This window comes from Periplaneta americana, chromosome 3 (genome assembly GCF_040183065.1).
Source record: "Periplaneta americana isolate PAMFEO1 chromosome 3, P.americana_PAMFEO1_priV1, whole genome shotgun sequence".
NCBI classification, from domain to species: Eukaryota; Metazoa; Arthropoda; class Insecta; order Blattodea; family Blattidae; genus Periplaneta; species Periplaneta americana.
Genome location: NC_091119.1, coordinates 119,203,654 through 119,219,695, shown reverse-complemented (window position 1 = coordinate 119,219,695; position 16,042 = coordinate 119,203,654). Strand labels below are relative to the sequence as shown.

The following is a 16,042-nucleotide window of genomic DNA, read 5'->3' as shown; positions in this document are numbered from 1 at the left end:
GCGAATATTGAAGATTAAATTTATAAAATGATTTGGGTACCGCACAGATGTTTGAACTTGAAAATATAAGGAAGTTTGTTGCGATTATAAAAAATAATTGGAAAACTTGTTATAATCTTTCATAATACGCTTAGGCTATACGAATTCATAGTATTCATCTATAGAAATAATATTGTTGGAGGAAATATTTAAAAAATAGGTAGTGAGAAAAGTTTATTATTTAGTTTTTGGGAATTACTGTATGCACTTTCTGAAAACAAAATATATAATATGCATTTGACTTGCAATGTACAGGCAAAAGATAGAGCACCAATGAGAATTATTCTTGTAGCTGCAGTTCAAAGAGCAAGATGGCGTTAGGGATCGTGTAGGGTGGAACAAATGTCTGCTCCAACACTCAGGTGTATATTGCTTCTTCATAATAGTGTTGATTGTAGAAGTGAATAAAACAGAGTGAAATCAACACGAATGATCTGATTTTGTGCTTAACTTTTGTGTAGTATTGTAGGATTGCTGGGAAATGAGGTAAGTTTCTTAAGAAATATTTTTTTTCTCAGCAGTGGTCCTGTGTTATAATAACGCCTTATTCTTAGTAGCTTGCAAAGTCTTGTAATGCACTGTTAATTACTAGATAGATTAAGTTGTCATATTTCTCATATTCTAGTCGTAGTTTTTCATATGCGTTGTATCATCGGCTGTATTCAGTTTGTGGTAGAGTTTCAGTGAGAGAATTCTTCGTAGCTGTCAAACAATAGGTCAATCAACCTATCTTGAGAAAGAGTACACACGGTCGTTTTTCTGTATACGATTATCTGCATTAAGAACGGTACAGACTTACAAAATATAAGAACTTTGGAAATTAAAGAAATTAAAGTGTTTTGTGTTAGTGTTGAATTACCTACAGATATTATCCTGCGATTTTTTGTTTGCCAAAATTCATGAACAGATTTTTAATGTAAATTTTGTAATCTGCAGTTGATGTTGTAACTGCAATACTTTTTTCTATATAAATACCAACTCTGCATTTGACGTTCTAGCTGTAGTACTTATATATATATATATATATATATATATATATATATATATATATATATATATATATATACATATACATACCAAATAATTTGTGTAATGAAATAATGAATTTGCTACATTACCTCCTAAGAAAAGAAATGACACTGCATTTTTAAGCAATTAAGCTTATCAGTAATCTTGCCTTACTTATCGGATACGTTTTACAGATTTACCGGTAGAACCGACACTACAGTCCATGACGCTACAATCACACAATGAGCTACCTAGTAGGCAATTACATACCGGTAATTACCAGACGGAATAGGAATGCTGCATGGTCAGTGCTTCGAGTACCTACAGATGTTACTAATCGTTTATTTTCGGTGAATCTTTCTTTCCCGCTATGCACCACACACAGGATAAAAATACCTAGTTATATAATTGAATTGTAGTAAACCAGTCTAAAGACACGATGTGATCACTGCGAAAGTTATAAATCCACCAATCATGTCCCCCTCCCCAGTTACCTTCGTTTCTTATATACAGTAGGTACCCGACTGTTGATTTTCTGAGGCATTTTCACATGAAGTCATCACGTAACCCATTGGCACCACACTGTGTTGCATTATGCGGGAAAGCACTTTTTGTTTCGGTGCAGGGTAAATATATTTTTGTACGGTATCTATCTAACAAAAGGCGTATAGCATATTGGAAGGCATACCCAAAGCTTGAACAAACCAAACCCAACCAATCACAGATCCTCGTCCTTAAGAAAACTCAGTTAATTTATTTTTTCAGATAGCCTGTATGTAGGCCTATACCGTATTTGTAAAGTTATACCATCTCTCATTTTCATTTCATCATGAAATGACACAAATCAGATGTTTGCGGTGCAAAGCAAGATCGAAGATTCAATGTTTTTTCTTTGACCGGAGTTCGCCTCTTCAACGTTCCGATCACAAAGCTAAATTTCATGGGTTTAGCAGGGAATCGAGCCCGAGACTTCTTGGTTCATAGTTAGATATATGAAATTGCATAAATACACCAACAACATACGTAAGATATTAGTATAAGTAGCAGAAAAAGAACCATGTATGTTACTGTTTATGAAGTACGAAAAAAAAAATGTGGAACTGATTAATTAAAACACATTAAAAAAGTTTGGAACCAAACAGACTTTAAGAGTTTTTTCATATTCCAGTATTAATTGAATTTGAATAAGGAATCCCTGTGACTACTTTAACCATATATAATAAAATATTAAACAAAAACTACTTTTAACTTTTTTGTTGAAACATAAATAAACAAAGACAAACATAGTATTGTAAGGAGAAAAAACTGTCAATTCAATTTACATGAAATTGACAATACAGACATTTAAAAGAAACAGTTTTAGTAACATGTCATGCCTCCTGTGGTTCTTATAAATACCTGGATGCATCTTGGCATGCTCTCAATCAGCTTATCAAGGCACTGCTGATGTAGACGATCCCATTCCTGGATTGCAGCCTCTCTGAGCTCGTCGAGGGTTTGAACAGGTGGTTGACGACAGCAAAGACATTCATCAGCTGGTTCCAAGCATGTTCTATGGGATTCATATCCAGTGAGTAAGCAGGCCATTGCATGTTCTATGGGATTCATATCCAGTGAGTAAGCAGGCCATTGCATACGGGTTACTCCAAGACCTGAATTCGTTCATATACGTACCTTCCTCGATGTGGCCGGACATTGTCATGTTAAAAGATAAAATCTTCACCAAAATATTCCCTATAGGGGATGACAAGACTTTGGACAGTCTCTCTCCAATATTTCACTGCAGTCATATTGTCTATCATGGGCACTAGGGGTATTCGTAAACCATGCATTATGCCTACTCAAAACATGATACTTCCACATCACTGCCTATAGTATTCTACAGCAGACCATTCCAAGCGGGCAGCCACTGTGATGCCGCGTGGCTGTCCTGGGTTCGTACGAGCTGTGCCGAGCCCCAGAGAGAGACAGCGAGTGAGTGGGAAGGAGACAGAATACTGATTGCTGAGAGGGAGGCATGCATGCAAGGGGTGGAGTGAGCCAGTGAGGTATATGGACGGCACATTTTATGACACATAGAAAGAATTTGAGAATTACAACAATTGGCCATTACAAAATAAAATTGCCCTTTTTTTTTTTTTTTCTGTAGTTAAGAAGACAAATGACATTTCTTTGAATTCACGAACTTAGCTATATCAGGGAAAATTGTTTGAGCAGAATGAATGCGTAACATTGCTTCCAACGCAACGTCAGACAAACATGACATAATTTTACTCTTATTCAGGTTTATGACTGAGAATATGTGTTCGCAAAGGTATGTAGAGCCAAACATAACAATTAACTTGCATGTCAATGTGTGGATATATGCGGGAACTCTTTTGTTCCAAGTTCTTACAAAACGCAACGAGGCTGCCTGGAATATTGTAATATCTATCTTTCAAAATTGTGTGATATTGAAGTCTTATCAGTTCTCTTTGGAATTTGACTGGAGCCTGCTCAACGTTTACAGAAAAGGGCGTCGTAAAAATGTTCACCAAGTTCCTGCATGCAGCAAGAGATTGTTTGTGGAGAGAGACTAATTGACTCAAATAACGTCACCAAGGAAGGACATAATATCTCTGAAGTTGAAATCATGCACTCCTTTACTACAAACATTTCATCCACAAAAGACCGGCTACTTTTGGCGATATTTAGGGCAACAATATAGCTTGCATGGACAGCTCTTTCGGAACTTGGCTCAATGTGCTGCGAACAGGGTGCGAATTATGATTTCTGATTGGGGGAGGGGAGGGATAGAGAATACCATACATAAAATTATTATCATCATCATTCGATATGGCTCAACGCTTGGTTGTACTGAGTTACTTGTCTTGCATCTTGATCATAATAACAATTATATTCATGAACAGGCTTAAGATAAGATGTGTAATTCCTAAGTTATTGATTGTTGTCAGCCTGCTGGTGATAATATATCAATATTATTTTCTTTGCTTATTTTATACTTTATAAAGTGTATATTAAAATAATAAAATTGTATTTTGTGAGGGGGGATAGAAGTTATCCCTGGCAGTGATGTTAATATGAATTTATGAGAGGGGGATAACTTTCCAACAGGGTGGGAAATCCCCCCCCCCCCTCCCGTTAATTCTCACCCTGGCTGCGAAAGAAAGGGAACAATTAATTTTTAATGACATTGTCACCGTACAAAAAAATACATAGTTAGACAGAAAATCCTTTAACAGTTTAACAAACATTTTTATAATAATTCTCATACATTGTTGACAACTGTTCAAAATAAACTTACCAGTGATGATATTTGGCCAGTTCGCACTCCCGAACTGGTTGTTAAATTATTTCTAGGTAATATTTGCAATTATCATGGACATAATATATACCGTATATGTTTAACATAGGTACACATGAGAGAACTGGTTGTTAAACTTCTTGAATATTGCCACTGACTATAACCTATTAATTTAATTATATTGTCCTTAGAGTACTTAATTATTATAAATATTTACCTCGTCATAAGAAGACTGCATTTCGACCTTTAGTTTCGTTATTAATTCCTTCCTCCTATGAGCATGGGTATCAGAATGTTTAACTTCAAAGTGATGCTTAATGTTATACGTTTTTTGCCTGTACAGTGATATGGCATATTAAACATTGAACATTGCTGTCGCCAGATTAGACAAATACAAGCCCTTTCAGGAGGAGTTAAATCCTGAACCGACTGTCAACGCACTTCTCTTCATTCTTATTCAAAACAGTTACACACAGATAGTACACCATATGGATGAATGAATGAATGATGGAATGCATAATCCAACAAAGCCTGCAGAATATCATCGAACAGACGAGAAGTGTTGATGATCGCATGCATTCGTACATCACCACAGCCTCAGCAACAGAAAGGAGTGGGGGTCCGTCCTGGGCAGACACAGGACAGCTTCCAGGTGCCCTAGCCCTCAAATGCTGCGTTGGAATGGTCTGTTCTATGGGATGGCAGGCGTGTGCTGTATAACCAGGTACTCTCCAGCTTCGGACTTTCCCTGAATCAGATCTTAGACAAATCCTTGTCTCATCTCTGAATAGCACAAAACCTCACCTTTCTTGCTTCCATCTCTGATGCTCTCTTGCCTGTCGAAAATGAGCTGCACAACGATGACAGTTGAGTGGTCTCCTTGCATGCATGTTCATTCCGTGAAGACGATTTCTAATGGTTTGTGTGGTTATGTGCTTCCAAGTGGTTCAAAGGAAAGCACTTCGTAGCTCTGAAGCATTGGTTTTTGGCTCCCTATGAACTAGATGTTCCAAATACCTGTCTTCAGCTGGAGTGGTTACTTTTGGACGACTGTACCTGCTACTTCATTTGTGTCCAGATAATGCTTCCAGGTCTTTCTGACAGCACTATGACTAACGCCAACACACAGGGTAATCTGCCTATGTATTAGCCCTTCATATAAGGCGATAATGTGCACACAATCGTTTACAGTTGTGTGTTCAGGCATACTAACCTTGTTGTCAGAATCCCTTCAGTATCCTTTATTTTAAGGGGAAAACTGTTTAATATCATGTATAGAGTTAAATTATGCAAGGTTATACATAATCTTGCAAAACAATAGTTTGTTAAAATTGGTAACCATAGCAACATGATTAACTCCAATAGAGTGGAAGATATTAAATACAATCAGTGGGATAACATATATTTCTTTTAAAGGAAGAAAATATACAAAACTCTGTTGATTCCAAACTATTTTTGATGTGTATATTATGTAGCCTACATTGAGAGGTTCTTTTATGTTTCCATCAGTGTTTCTTTAAGATGCGGTGTAGGTATCTTCTTTTAATGAATTCTTTTAGTTATACAATAGGATTATAAGCCTTAATTCGCAATCTGTAGTATCGTTACAGTACCAATATTGAATTTGCTGCAGAAGGATGAAGTAGGTAAATAGGCTACCGGTACCATACTTGGCTAACAGTCACATTCTATACTATACCCCAAGCAATTGTTATTAATGTGAACTTTCTTTCCAAAACTCGCAAACTTATCTCTAAAAACTTGTTTTTAGAGGAAATGTGCGCGAATTTCTGCTGCCATTGCTATAAGCAAAAATCAAATAGGAATTTATACTTACATTATTTTTCATATAATTTTGTTCCTCTCAGAGAATTTCTGTTGGAGTGCTGTGAATAGTGTTTCATGGAAAGAAAGTAGCTCATATTTGCTCTGAATTTAATTAGTTATGGAAAAAATTGCATTCTTTTCATTGAGAATTTACAAGCTATTATTATTTTGCATAAAGTAATGTCACCAGTAGATACCTAACTTCAAACATTATATGAATTCACTCTTAGTTGAAAAGTTCTAATTTTGGAAATAGTGAGTTTTGCAAAGAAAGCTCACATTATTATCATAGCCTAAGAATCAGTCTTTAAAATTTGCATTTAGCACATAATTATATCATTTCATTTAAATGAACTCCGATAATTATTTACTTTATCAGTACTATAGTTGTTGACATGCAAGTGTTGTATCATTGACGTAGTGCAATAAGTCAATAATAACTAATATACAGTAAATAACTAACGTAACGTGGCCACTTCTAACCTAACCTGCGAAATTTTATGAAACTTAGTTCCGGAGAGTGAAGGGTAGTCTGAAGCATAGCCTAATTGGATGGCAGTTACATAGGAAGAAGTGGAGAAATAGTGGATAGGAACAGTACCGTTAAAATAAATAATAAATATGTTAACTCCCAATATTTGTTCCACTAAACATGTTCTTCAAACATACATCATAAGAACTTGTCCATAGATTTCGTGTGTTTAGCAGTTACATGTGTTGAATTGAAAGATTGTTGCTGACATATTAATTACGAAGGGAGTTTGTAGTAAGATAAAGGTGTTCCCCCTTAGACGCCATGAAGGCATATGGGGGTCATAAAGGTAGAGCTCTCTACTTTCATTACTTTGGCACTAGAATGAGATGGTTGGTCGGTATCAATTTCTGAGTGCCTTTTACCCTTGAGAAATTATTTGAAGGGTACACGGGAAAAACGAACAATGTCACAATGCTGTTAAGGGTGATGTCATTATATCTAATTCACTGTATTACTACAAACCGTAGTGTTATTTTTTTACCAAAATTGGTAAAGGAGAATTAAAACCACGGATACATTCATCATTTCCTTCATTTGAAGTAGAAACATCAACAAATTTTGCAGTAATATACCTAAATAGATCAATATCTCAACCTTAACGGAAATGTGACATTGTTCGTTTTTCCCGTGTACCCTTCATTTGTAGTCTAATTAAGTTGATGATTACAGATGTGGGCACAAATATGGTGTGTTCTACTGACATTTTCTTTCTTGAGAAATAATTGGAGGATATCATTTAGCAACACTCTGGGCCAATTCTAATATTTGTACAGACGCAGAAACAAAATTTGGGCCACCTGTATTACTGAGCATGCAAAATATGTTATAACTGGAACTCGGAAAGTTCAGGTGGCCCAAATTTTCTTTCTGGGCCTGTATAATTATGAAAAGAATTAATACATGAAAAATACACTGTAAAATTAGTTAGATATGGGCTATAAATCTGTGCCATGGCGAAATTACATTGAAATCACAGTGGTTGCACTTTGAGCAAGATGACAAATTACGTTGCATTAATGGTGGTCGAACCTATATTTCTTTCCAGACTGTGAATAAATTAGACACAATAATTTTTCTTATTTTCACATGAAACAGTTAATTTCTTCCATTAAATATAATTATGTCTAACTTTTCGAAGTCAATAGAGAGAACAGTTTGCTAAATCACGAGCCCTCCATTGAGGATAACCACAAGGATCCTGAATACAGAACATTTATGTTTAAAGAAATTAAAAGTTGATTAAAAGAAAACTGAAATAATAATTTGGGATTCAATTGATTGATACCAAATTATCATATTTACAATATTATCTTTTTTGAAAATGTAAATGAAAGTGGATAATGTGTAAAAAGTCCCTAAGAATTTTTGTAATACGATGTTTTATTAAATTTCAATAGGAGGTAGACTGTGGAAGAGAAGCTTCTTGCTTTAAATAACATACTTCTGACAACCACTGATTAACAAATAATATTTTGTATTTAGAAGAGAGGAACGGCAGGTATGGTTCATATATTTCCTGTTTTTTATTTGTTGACCTTGTCCACTTGCGAGGGCATTCTTTGAAAGCAGATGGTAGAGCCAATACCATGGCCTTATTTTTATCGCTGTCATTGGCTATGATATCCACATACCTGTTGGAATCTGCAGTTTAAATACAGTGAACCTCTTAATTAACTTCTGATCTAAGGCTCTGTAAGACTTCTGGGTCATTTCATTGTTACGAGTGTGACAAATATTTAGTTATATTGACTAAAAGACTTAAGATTATGTCATTTTCTTATCTTGTAGTCATGGCGGGTTGCTTCAATCTCGGTTACGACTTTACTGCCGTAAAATTAGTAACTTACCATGGTTAAGCAGAATTTCTGTTACACCAAGCTCGTTTGAGGGTTTTTGGACATTTAACCGGGTTTAAAAGTTTACTGGTCGTTGACAAGCGTTTAAGAAGCTAACAGCAGCATTGCAAAAGTCTTTTAAATACGGTTATCAGCCGACCTCTTAATTTTTGTGTATGCAGACTGCGAGATAGATATATATCACGTCCTCCAAGATACCTACATTGCTGATTGCATGCATTTGCATCCAGAAGCTGTGATTAGAATAATCGTCGATATGTATTTAGCACCTCATCTTGCGTATTTGCAATGTCTGGAAAACGAAGATAGAAGAGTGAGAAATAGGGGCGATACATTTCAAGATTTAGCTGATTCTGCATTTTAAAAAGAAATTCGATTACGAAAAGATACAGGTGCCATTAGAAAAAACAGCTCAAGGAATTTCAGGAAATGCGTAATTGATCATTGTTGACCGAAACAGCAGATGGTAGCACAAAAAGAAAGAAAAAAAAACGCCGTTTCCACTATTTCATTGTCTTAGTAAGTCTACATAGTAATTTCAGTATACGGATACCTCACTGGCAACAATTGAAGCAATGATTATCTGTGTTTCTCGAATGCACATCATCACACTTACGAAAAGGCACTTTTCAGTGCCAATAATTTATTTTGTGTGCACAACGTTGGAATTTTGGAGTAAAGGGAAAGGAAGGTATCCGTGTTCTGAAATTTATCCAAACTCTGCACCTAAATACATAACTAAAAAGTAAGTAGGCCTATAGCTGTGATTTCGACTACTTGTAGGCCTACAATATTCATTATACTAATCGTACCTGTGTAATGTAACTGTAAAGTTATAACATCAATTCTACAATCCTACAGGAAAATAAATACATAGTTACATACAAATAAATATACAGTAAGTTAATAGGAACATAACCGAATTCTTCTGCAATTTTTCGCCAAGTTGCGTTCTTTTCTTTTAGTGAAATGCAGTCCGTCTTATTTTCTGTTAAATCTGTATATTTCTCTACAGGCTCGATGAGCATTTTCACTTCATATTTACTGAAGTTCGGTGCTCTTACTTGATTTCCTTCCATAATAGAGACTAAATTTAACGAAATTGTAAGCAAACGGAAGAGCTGAGGCTTAAGATCCATTCACAATAAAAATTAAACATAACCGTAACATAAACACAGAAGTTTTCGGCCAGGTTACCAAATGGGATCATTCACAATGATTCACATAAACACGCATTAACATTGCGAACTCCAAACTTTCATGCTTATGCAAACGGTACACAATCGTGGAGCGCTGAAGTATACGACAGAATATGAGGAAATGGCGCCATTGTTATGTTTCCATGGTTACAAAGTATCTTTGAGGTTATGTTTATGTCCCCATCATGAATGATGTGATTTTATCACAGATATCTGTGGATTTTACCGTAACATTTACATTCTTATGTTAACGCTTAGGTTATGTTTAATTTTCATTGTGAATGGGCCTTTACTGTTTACACAAATTCGCCAGACAAAAGAATAAAACCTTCAATCACTCCCACCAGAATACTACGTTTCAATTGCTGCGAATACGAATAACAGCAAGATAACCACCCGCCAAGTAACTACGGTAAAGAAACCTAGATGAGTAATGGTGCAACAGATTTTCTCCTTAAACGTGATAACGATATTACCACGGTTAGCTATTAAAGCATTTTAAACAAGATTGAAGCAACCGGGTATCAGTGCTGTAGTTGGAAACAAATTTTAATGGGTACTGTTGAAATCTCCTTGGTCAGACTAGACTCTGTATGGACTCCTACTGCACTTCTTTTCCAAAGTTACTTCTTCGTCATGCATTCGCTTCTGCAGACCTCCTTCCAGATCGTAGCCACAATTGCATATGTTGAAACTGGTGGCCCAATACTTTTTAGGAACAAAAGCCTGGAAACTCTTTTACTAGAAGAGTATTCCTTTTCTTAGTACAGATATCGCATTCACATTCTTTAGTTGAAATTGAAATAGAGTCTATAATATGTAACTGGACTCAAGATTCATGAACGTACAAAAGTAACAATATTTTCCTCCTGCTAACATTACGCCTGAGCGAGTTTTGAAGTTAGAGAATCGGTGCAGCAGAATTCTTGAGATGCCATATCATATGATTAGTGTAATGAGATGGCATCTACGTAAGTTTTCAAATTAGCAAATCAGTGTAGGCTAACAGATTTCTTGAGGTGCCATGCCATAAAGTTAGTGTTAATTACTTATAGAAATATCATGATGGTATGCAAGCTTGAAATTAACAATCACAACTACTCCTGAAATGCCAGACCATGATTTTCGATGAAACAATGAATGAACAAGCATTTAAGCAAAGGATGTAAAATGCTAGCTGCTACTTTTATGCCAGATATCAAAATCAAAATGTTTTTCAAAAAGCTAACATCCTCCATATGAAAGTATATTAAAGACTATTAAACATAATTAATATATTTTCAAGTCTCTATTTCTTCCGGTACAGTAACAATGAGTTTTTATTTTATGTAGTACGGCATACTGGCTCGTACTGGCCCAACTACAGTACTGCTTGTAGTAGAAAAAGTTATGGTATACAGCCTACCTCTAGTTACCTAGTTGTTGATGAATAATTATGAATCCAAATCTTTTGTCTGAGAAAAGGGTGAGGGGGAAGATTAAATATTATGGGTGTGACAAAATTTTCCATTGGCATTGCACATTCATGTAGTTAATTCAGTAATTCTGCTAATTGGTGAGTTCTAAAAGAGTAGGACATTTTGTTCTGTATCTGCAAGATCTTTAGAACAAGATTACTTTTTTTTTTTTTTTAACTTCTATTTGCGTTTGGCTAAGGAGATACAGAATATTTGTAACATGTTACGGGTATGACAGAATAGTTAAAATATGAAATTTCAATTATTTTATTATAATTTTTTCCAAACATTAGAAAATATAGGCTAACTAATTGAAGATATAAAAGGAAACATTAATGCAATCACTGTTTGATTTTACTGTGAGAAAACTGTCCATGCGTTTATAACTCTCGGATGTTTCACTGTTTTAACTACGACAGAAGCTTTCTCCATAGATACATCTTCCTTCTTTGGCCAGATCCATGAACTCCCACTATAGCCAACATAGGAAACAAAACCACGATTGAAATTATCAATCATTTAACAAAGTTAATGATAACATGTAGTTTATTTTAAAATGCTATATAAACCCATTGTCTCCTGGCCTAGTAGCCTTAAGTGGTGACTTCTTGGTATCACGCGTGAGGTTCAGACCTGTCTTTGGACAATTGACTAAACAATAACAACATATATGTATTATAATCATGTCTCCAGTAGTGGACTATGGTGTGTATTGTAACATACAGAATTAGACCTTTCATGGAAAACAATTTTTTTTTAGATACAGACCAGTTCACATGAAATGACTCTTCTGCAATTACATAGCAGTTCTCTTCTCCTTTAGAATCTCAATATGTGATTAATAGTTTCTATCTCGTTGCAGCCAGTATGCCTACAGTGGGTTGCACAGTGATCCGGAAAGGCGAAAAAAAAAAAACGGCAAAAACCAGATAGGCAAAATTATTTACAAAAATCAGTTTAAAACGATTTTTAGAAAGAAATGAATGTTTTCTAACCAATATAAACCATGTTATACTAGTGTACTAGACAATAGATTCTCGTAAAACGTCTTTAAATGAAACTATTTTATTAACTTCATATTACTATACATTATTTTCATACTATATATTACAATCGATTAACAATTTTTTTTTTACTAGCTGACTCAGAAAGTGAAGTGTGACCAGTATATTTACTACGTGGTCCTTTGACTAGATCATGTTGCTCTTCCATTTTGGTTTCTCTGTAACTTTTTGATCCCCCCTTTTTTGTTAGAAACATTATTTGTCTTTATTACCTCTGACATAAATGCCTTGGGAAAATGTTGTTTTCTCCAGCTCCTCTTTATGCACAACACTGCGATTTTTTTAAATTTCTCGTTGAATTTTACTTGTATCTATAAATTTGCTTTTGTCACCTTTAGAGATCAATTCAAGACCTGGCGACGCAGTCATTGCCACTTTTCTGACCGATACACCTGTTTTATCAGTACATTTTAAGTGTTTGCAGAGGGATTCTCATCTGCTTAGTGTATTCCCGTTTTGTAGATCTTGGTGTAGATTTCAGTGGGTATTTATAGATAAATTACGAGTTTGAAGATGTACTACTCTTCTATATGACATCTCCTGTCGAAGAAGATATTCTTTCAGTTTACATTTTCTGTGTCTCCTGTCCTCTTGTTTTTGCATTTTTACAATGTCTAAACTTCCAACTACCATTTTTCTATATGCTGTATGTTCAGTCAGGATTTTTTTTTTCCTTTTTCGGGTATTTTTCTTGATCTTTCACATTTATAGCTTGCATCAAGGCATTTGCATGTTGCAGTATCAAATAATCTTGCACTGTTACGTCTCATATCGTCCAGTTTAGGTTCATTGGATTTTCTGCTCTTTCCTGCTTTCAATGCATTCTTCACATAGCTAATTATGGTAATTTACTATCATTCCTGTTATTATCGTCACCATCCTTCTTGATCTTATCCCTGTTATTATTGTTATGTCACCATCCTTTCTGATTACTCATATTAGCTGCATACAGTCACCTCCTTTAAAGTTATTTAAGCATTGATCATTACTTCCTGTCTTAGATATTCTCGTTTCTGCTCCATCTTGTTTTCTTGACAAATTCCTGATTGTTTTCATTTCTGCTGTTTGGAGTATTTGACTTGTCACAGTTGTTTTTGCTTTGCGTACTTCTGCACCTTAAATATTTATTATTTCATATATACTGTAGGTGTTATGACATCTTCACAGTAAAGTTGACTATTACGTACTGTACATTCTTACAAATCTCTTTTAGAAAACCTGAAGGTTCATTGCTGCCTTCACATAAGCCCATCATCAATCCCTATTCTTAGCAAGATTAATTCAGTCCCTAACATCATATCCCAACTACCTTAAGTCTATTTTAATATTATCCAACCATCATTTTCTCGGCCTCCCCAAAGGTCTTTTTCCTTCAGGTCTCCTAACTAACACTCTATACGCATTTTTGGATTCACCCATACAAGGTTGTGATTGACACTGCGTGGCTAACTCACATGTGTGGAGGCTCGGCGTTATCTTGCTCAATAACAATTCATGACCCGTGATGATACAAGGGAGTCATGAAGTGTTATTGGGCAAGATAACGCCGCGCCTCTGCACATGTGATTCGCCTATGCAGTGTCTATTACAAACCTTATCCGGACTCATATATTTCCTAGTATAATTTACTTGCCTCATTGCTTCACTTGCCGAAAAACCATGGCTCGTAATTTTAACGTATAAATACACACAACCAAATGGTATAAGGACATTTTATAATACATAAACCCTATCTCTTTTAAAAACTAATAATGATGAAATTTATAAACAAAGGCTCCATTATGAGCATATAATGTCAGCATCAGTAAGATTAGTAACATTATTCATGGGTTTTCACTTTAAAATGATATTTGTTGTACAAAATAATGTTATTAGCTAGTCAAATATAACTTCTGTTGTAAATAGAGCCAGTACTTTTTGTCATGAACAATTTTATGTTTAATGATTGGTTAAAACTCAAATTAGCAAAGAGTAGAGCCTCCTCTTGAGTTGTCAACTGCTCTGCACCTTCTGGGCAGGAGAGAAGTATGGTATCAATAGCCACTTGTGGAAGGCGATTCCACTCGCGAGAAAGGATGTTTCTGAGCTGTTGAAGTGTGTGAACATTGCTGAGGTAAATCCCAAACATGCTTAATGAGATTTAAGTCAGAAGACTGCTGGCCAAGGCTACACTCGAATCCGTTCAGCATTAACCCATTCCTCTACACATTTTTGCATGGACATTGTCGTGCATTAAGGTGAACACTTCGCCAATGGAAACACTATTGGTTGCAGAATTGTGTCCACATATCCCCTTGCAGTTAAGGAGCCTTCGACACAAACGAGATTGGTTTTTCCACCAAGCATAACTCTTGCCCATACTATTACCGTACTTCCACTGAACTTGTGCACCTTCTGGACATGGCGAAGCTGCTCACAGTTACCAAGTCGTCTCCATATCCTCTCGTGATGACGCGAATCTGGCCTCAGTCCATATCTTGACTGTTCCGTGAATAGTATAATTAGCCCATTGTTCCTGTGACCACTCAAGACGTTGCAGTCTTTTACCGCCATTCCCCCTTCTCATTGCTGAGAAACCTGAGAGGTCGTCGAGAATGTACGTTTGCTTCATGCCGACGATTCCTGATGGTTTGAGCATGAACAGCAACATCATCTGTTTGTAGCAAGCGAGATGCAAGGATTAGTTCAGTAACAGTCGGTTCTCGTCTGATTTGTAGAAGCAAATAGCGGTCTTGCACTGCAGTTGTTAACCGTCTGGGACCTTATGTTGTAACTTTGGCGTTCCTGTCATGCGATATCTTTTGAATTTATGCTGCTTTGGGATGTCCCTAAAGCTCGAGCAACATCAACCTGACGCTGATGGGCAGCTAACATTCCTAAGGCTCTTTACATGGTATCTATGTTCAAGTGTCTACATTGATTTTGATTTGTTATATTTTCCAATGTTAATGCTATTGACCGTGAGTCCAAAATTAGGTTCAACCTTTAAACAAACTCAATGCAACACTATCATAATCACAATCACAACAATTTTGCATTCTGAAATCGTAACAAAAGATACTTTTTTATATACGGTACTGGTTTCCGTGGTTACAGTAAAGTCACATTGTTGCAATAACTAACAGCGTTCATTGACTGAAATCAATTTGGTTGTGTGTAGTACACACTCATCGTATGTTTTATGACTTTGTTGTTCAGTACTAGTTTTCTATGATTTTATACTTCGGTCACATTTAAGAGTAGAAAGAATTAGAAAAAAAGCTATAATGTTAGGAACAATAGTAATGACGGAATGAAAATAAGAAAATAAATCAAATAAAAAAGAGAGAAAATGTGTCCCTTGCTGTGCATTGACGACCCGTGTGAGTCATTATGGTAAAATTTTTAAACCCAGGAATTATTTTAAATCCAAAGGTTTTGTAAAAGTGTAACATTTGAGGTATGAGTTGATGAATGCTCCGTCGTGAAGATGGCGTCGTCGAGGCTTTTCCACGACCTATATTGGTCGTTTCATTTTCTTCTCCGTTTAATGGCATGAGAGAGCGAGGAGAATGTGAATCGCGTCCATTCACGACGACGTCGGGTACCGATGTGGAAGTCTCACCGATATCATTCCCCCCTCACCCACCTATTAGGATAGGAAATCGATATACGAGTGGCGTGGCGTAGGTCACTTCCATGAGCACGCGCTCGGTTCAGAGAGCTAGCCTAGCGACAGATACCTAATTTCGTTGCTGACTGTCCCTGCTATGA

General features: G+C 35.8%; 1 protein-coding gene across 5 annotated transcripts in view; it reads left to right on the top strand.

Moving 5' to 3' along the window:
• The first annotated feature begins 331 nt into the window (after positions 1 to 331).
• Positions 332 to 16,042, top strand: part of ena (ENAH actin regulator enabled) — a 182,063-nt gene continuing 166,352 nt past the window's right edge. For 3 of the 5 annotated variants that reach the window (XM_069821430.1, XM_069821424.1, XM_069821425.1), the window contains exon 1: positions 332 to 525. In XM_069821430.1, the coding sequence (XP_069677531.1) occupies positions 521 to 525 (5 nt within the window). In that variant the 5' untranslated portion in view covers positions 332 to 520. Of the gene's footprint in view, positions 526 to 5,034; positions 5,076 to 16,042 lie in introns of those variants that run through there. The other 2 variants (XM_069821429.1, XM_069821426.1) reach the window with 2 other exon arrangements.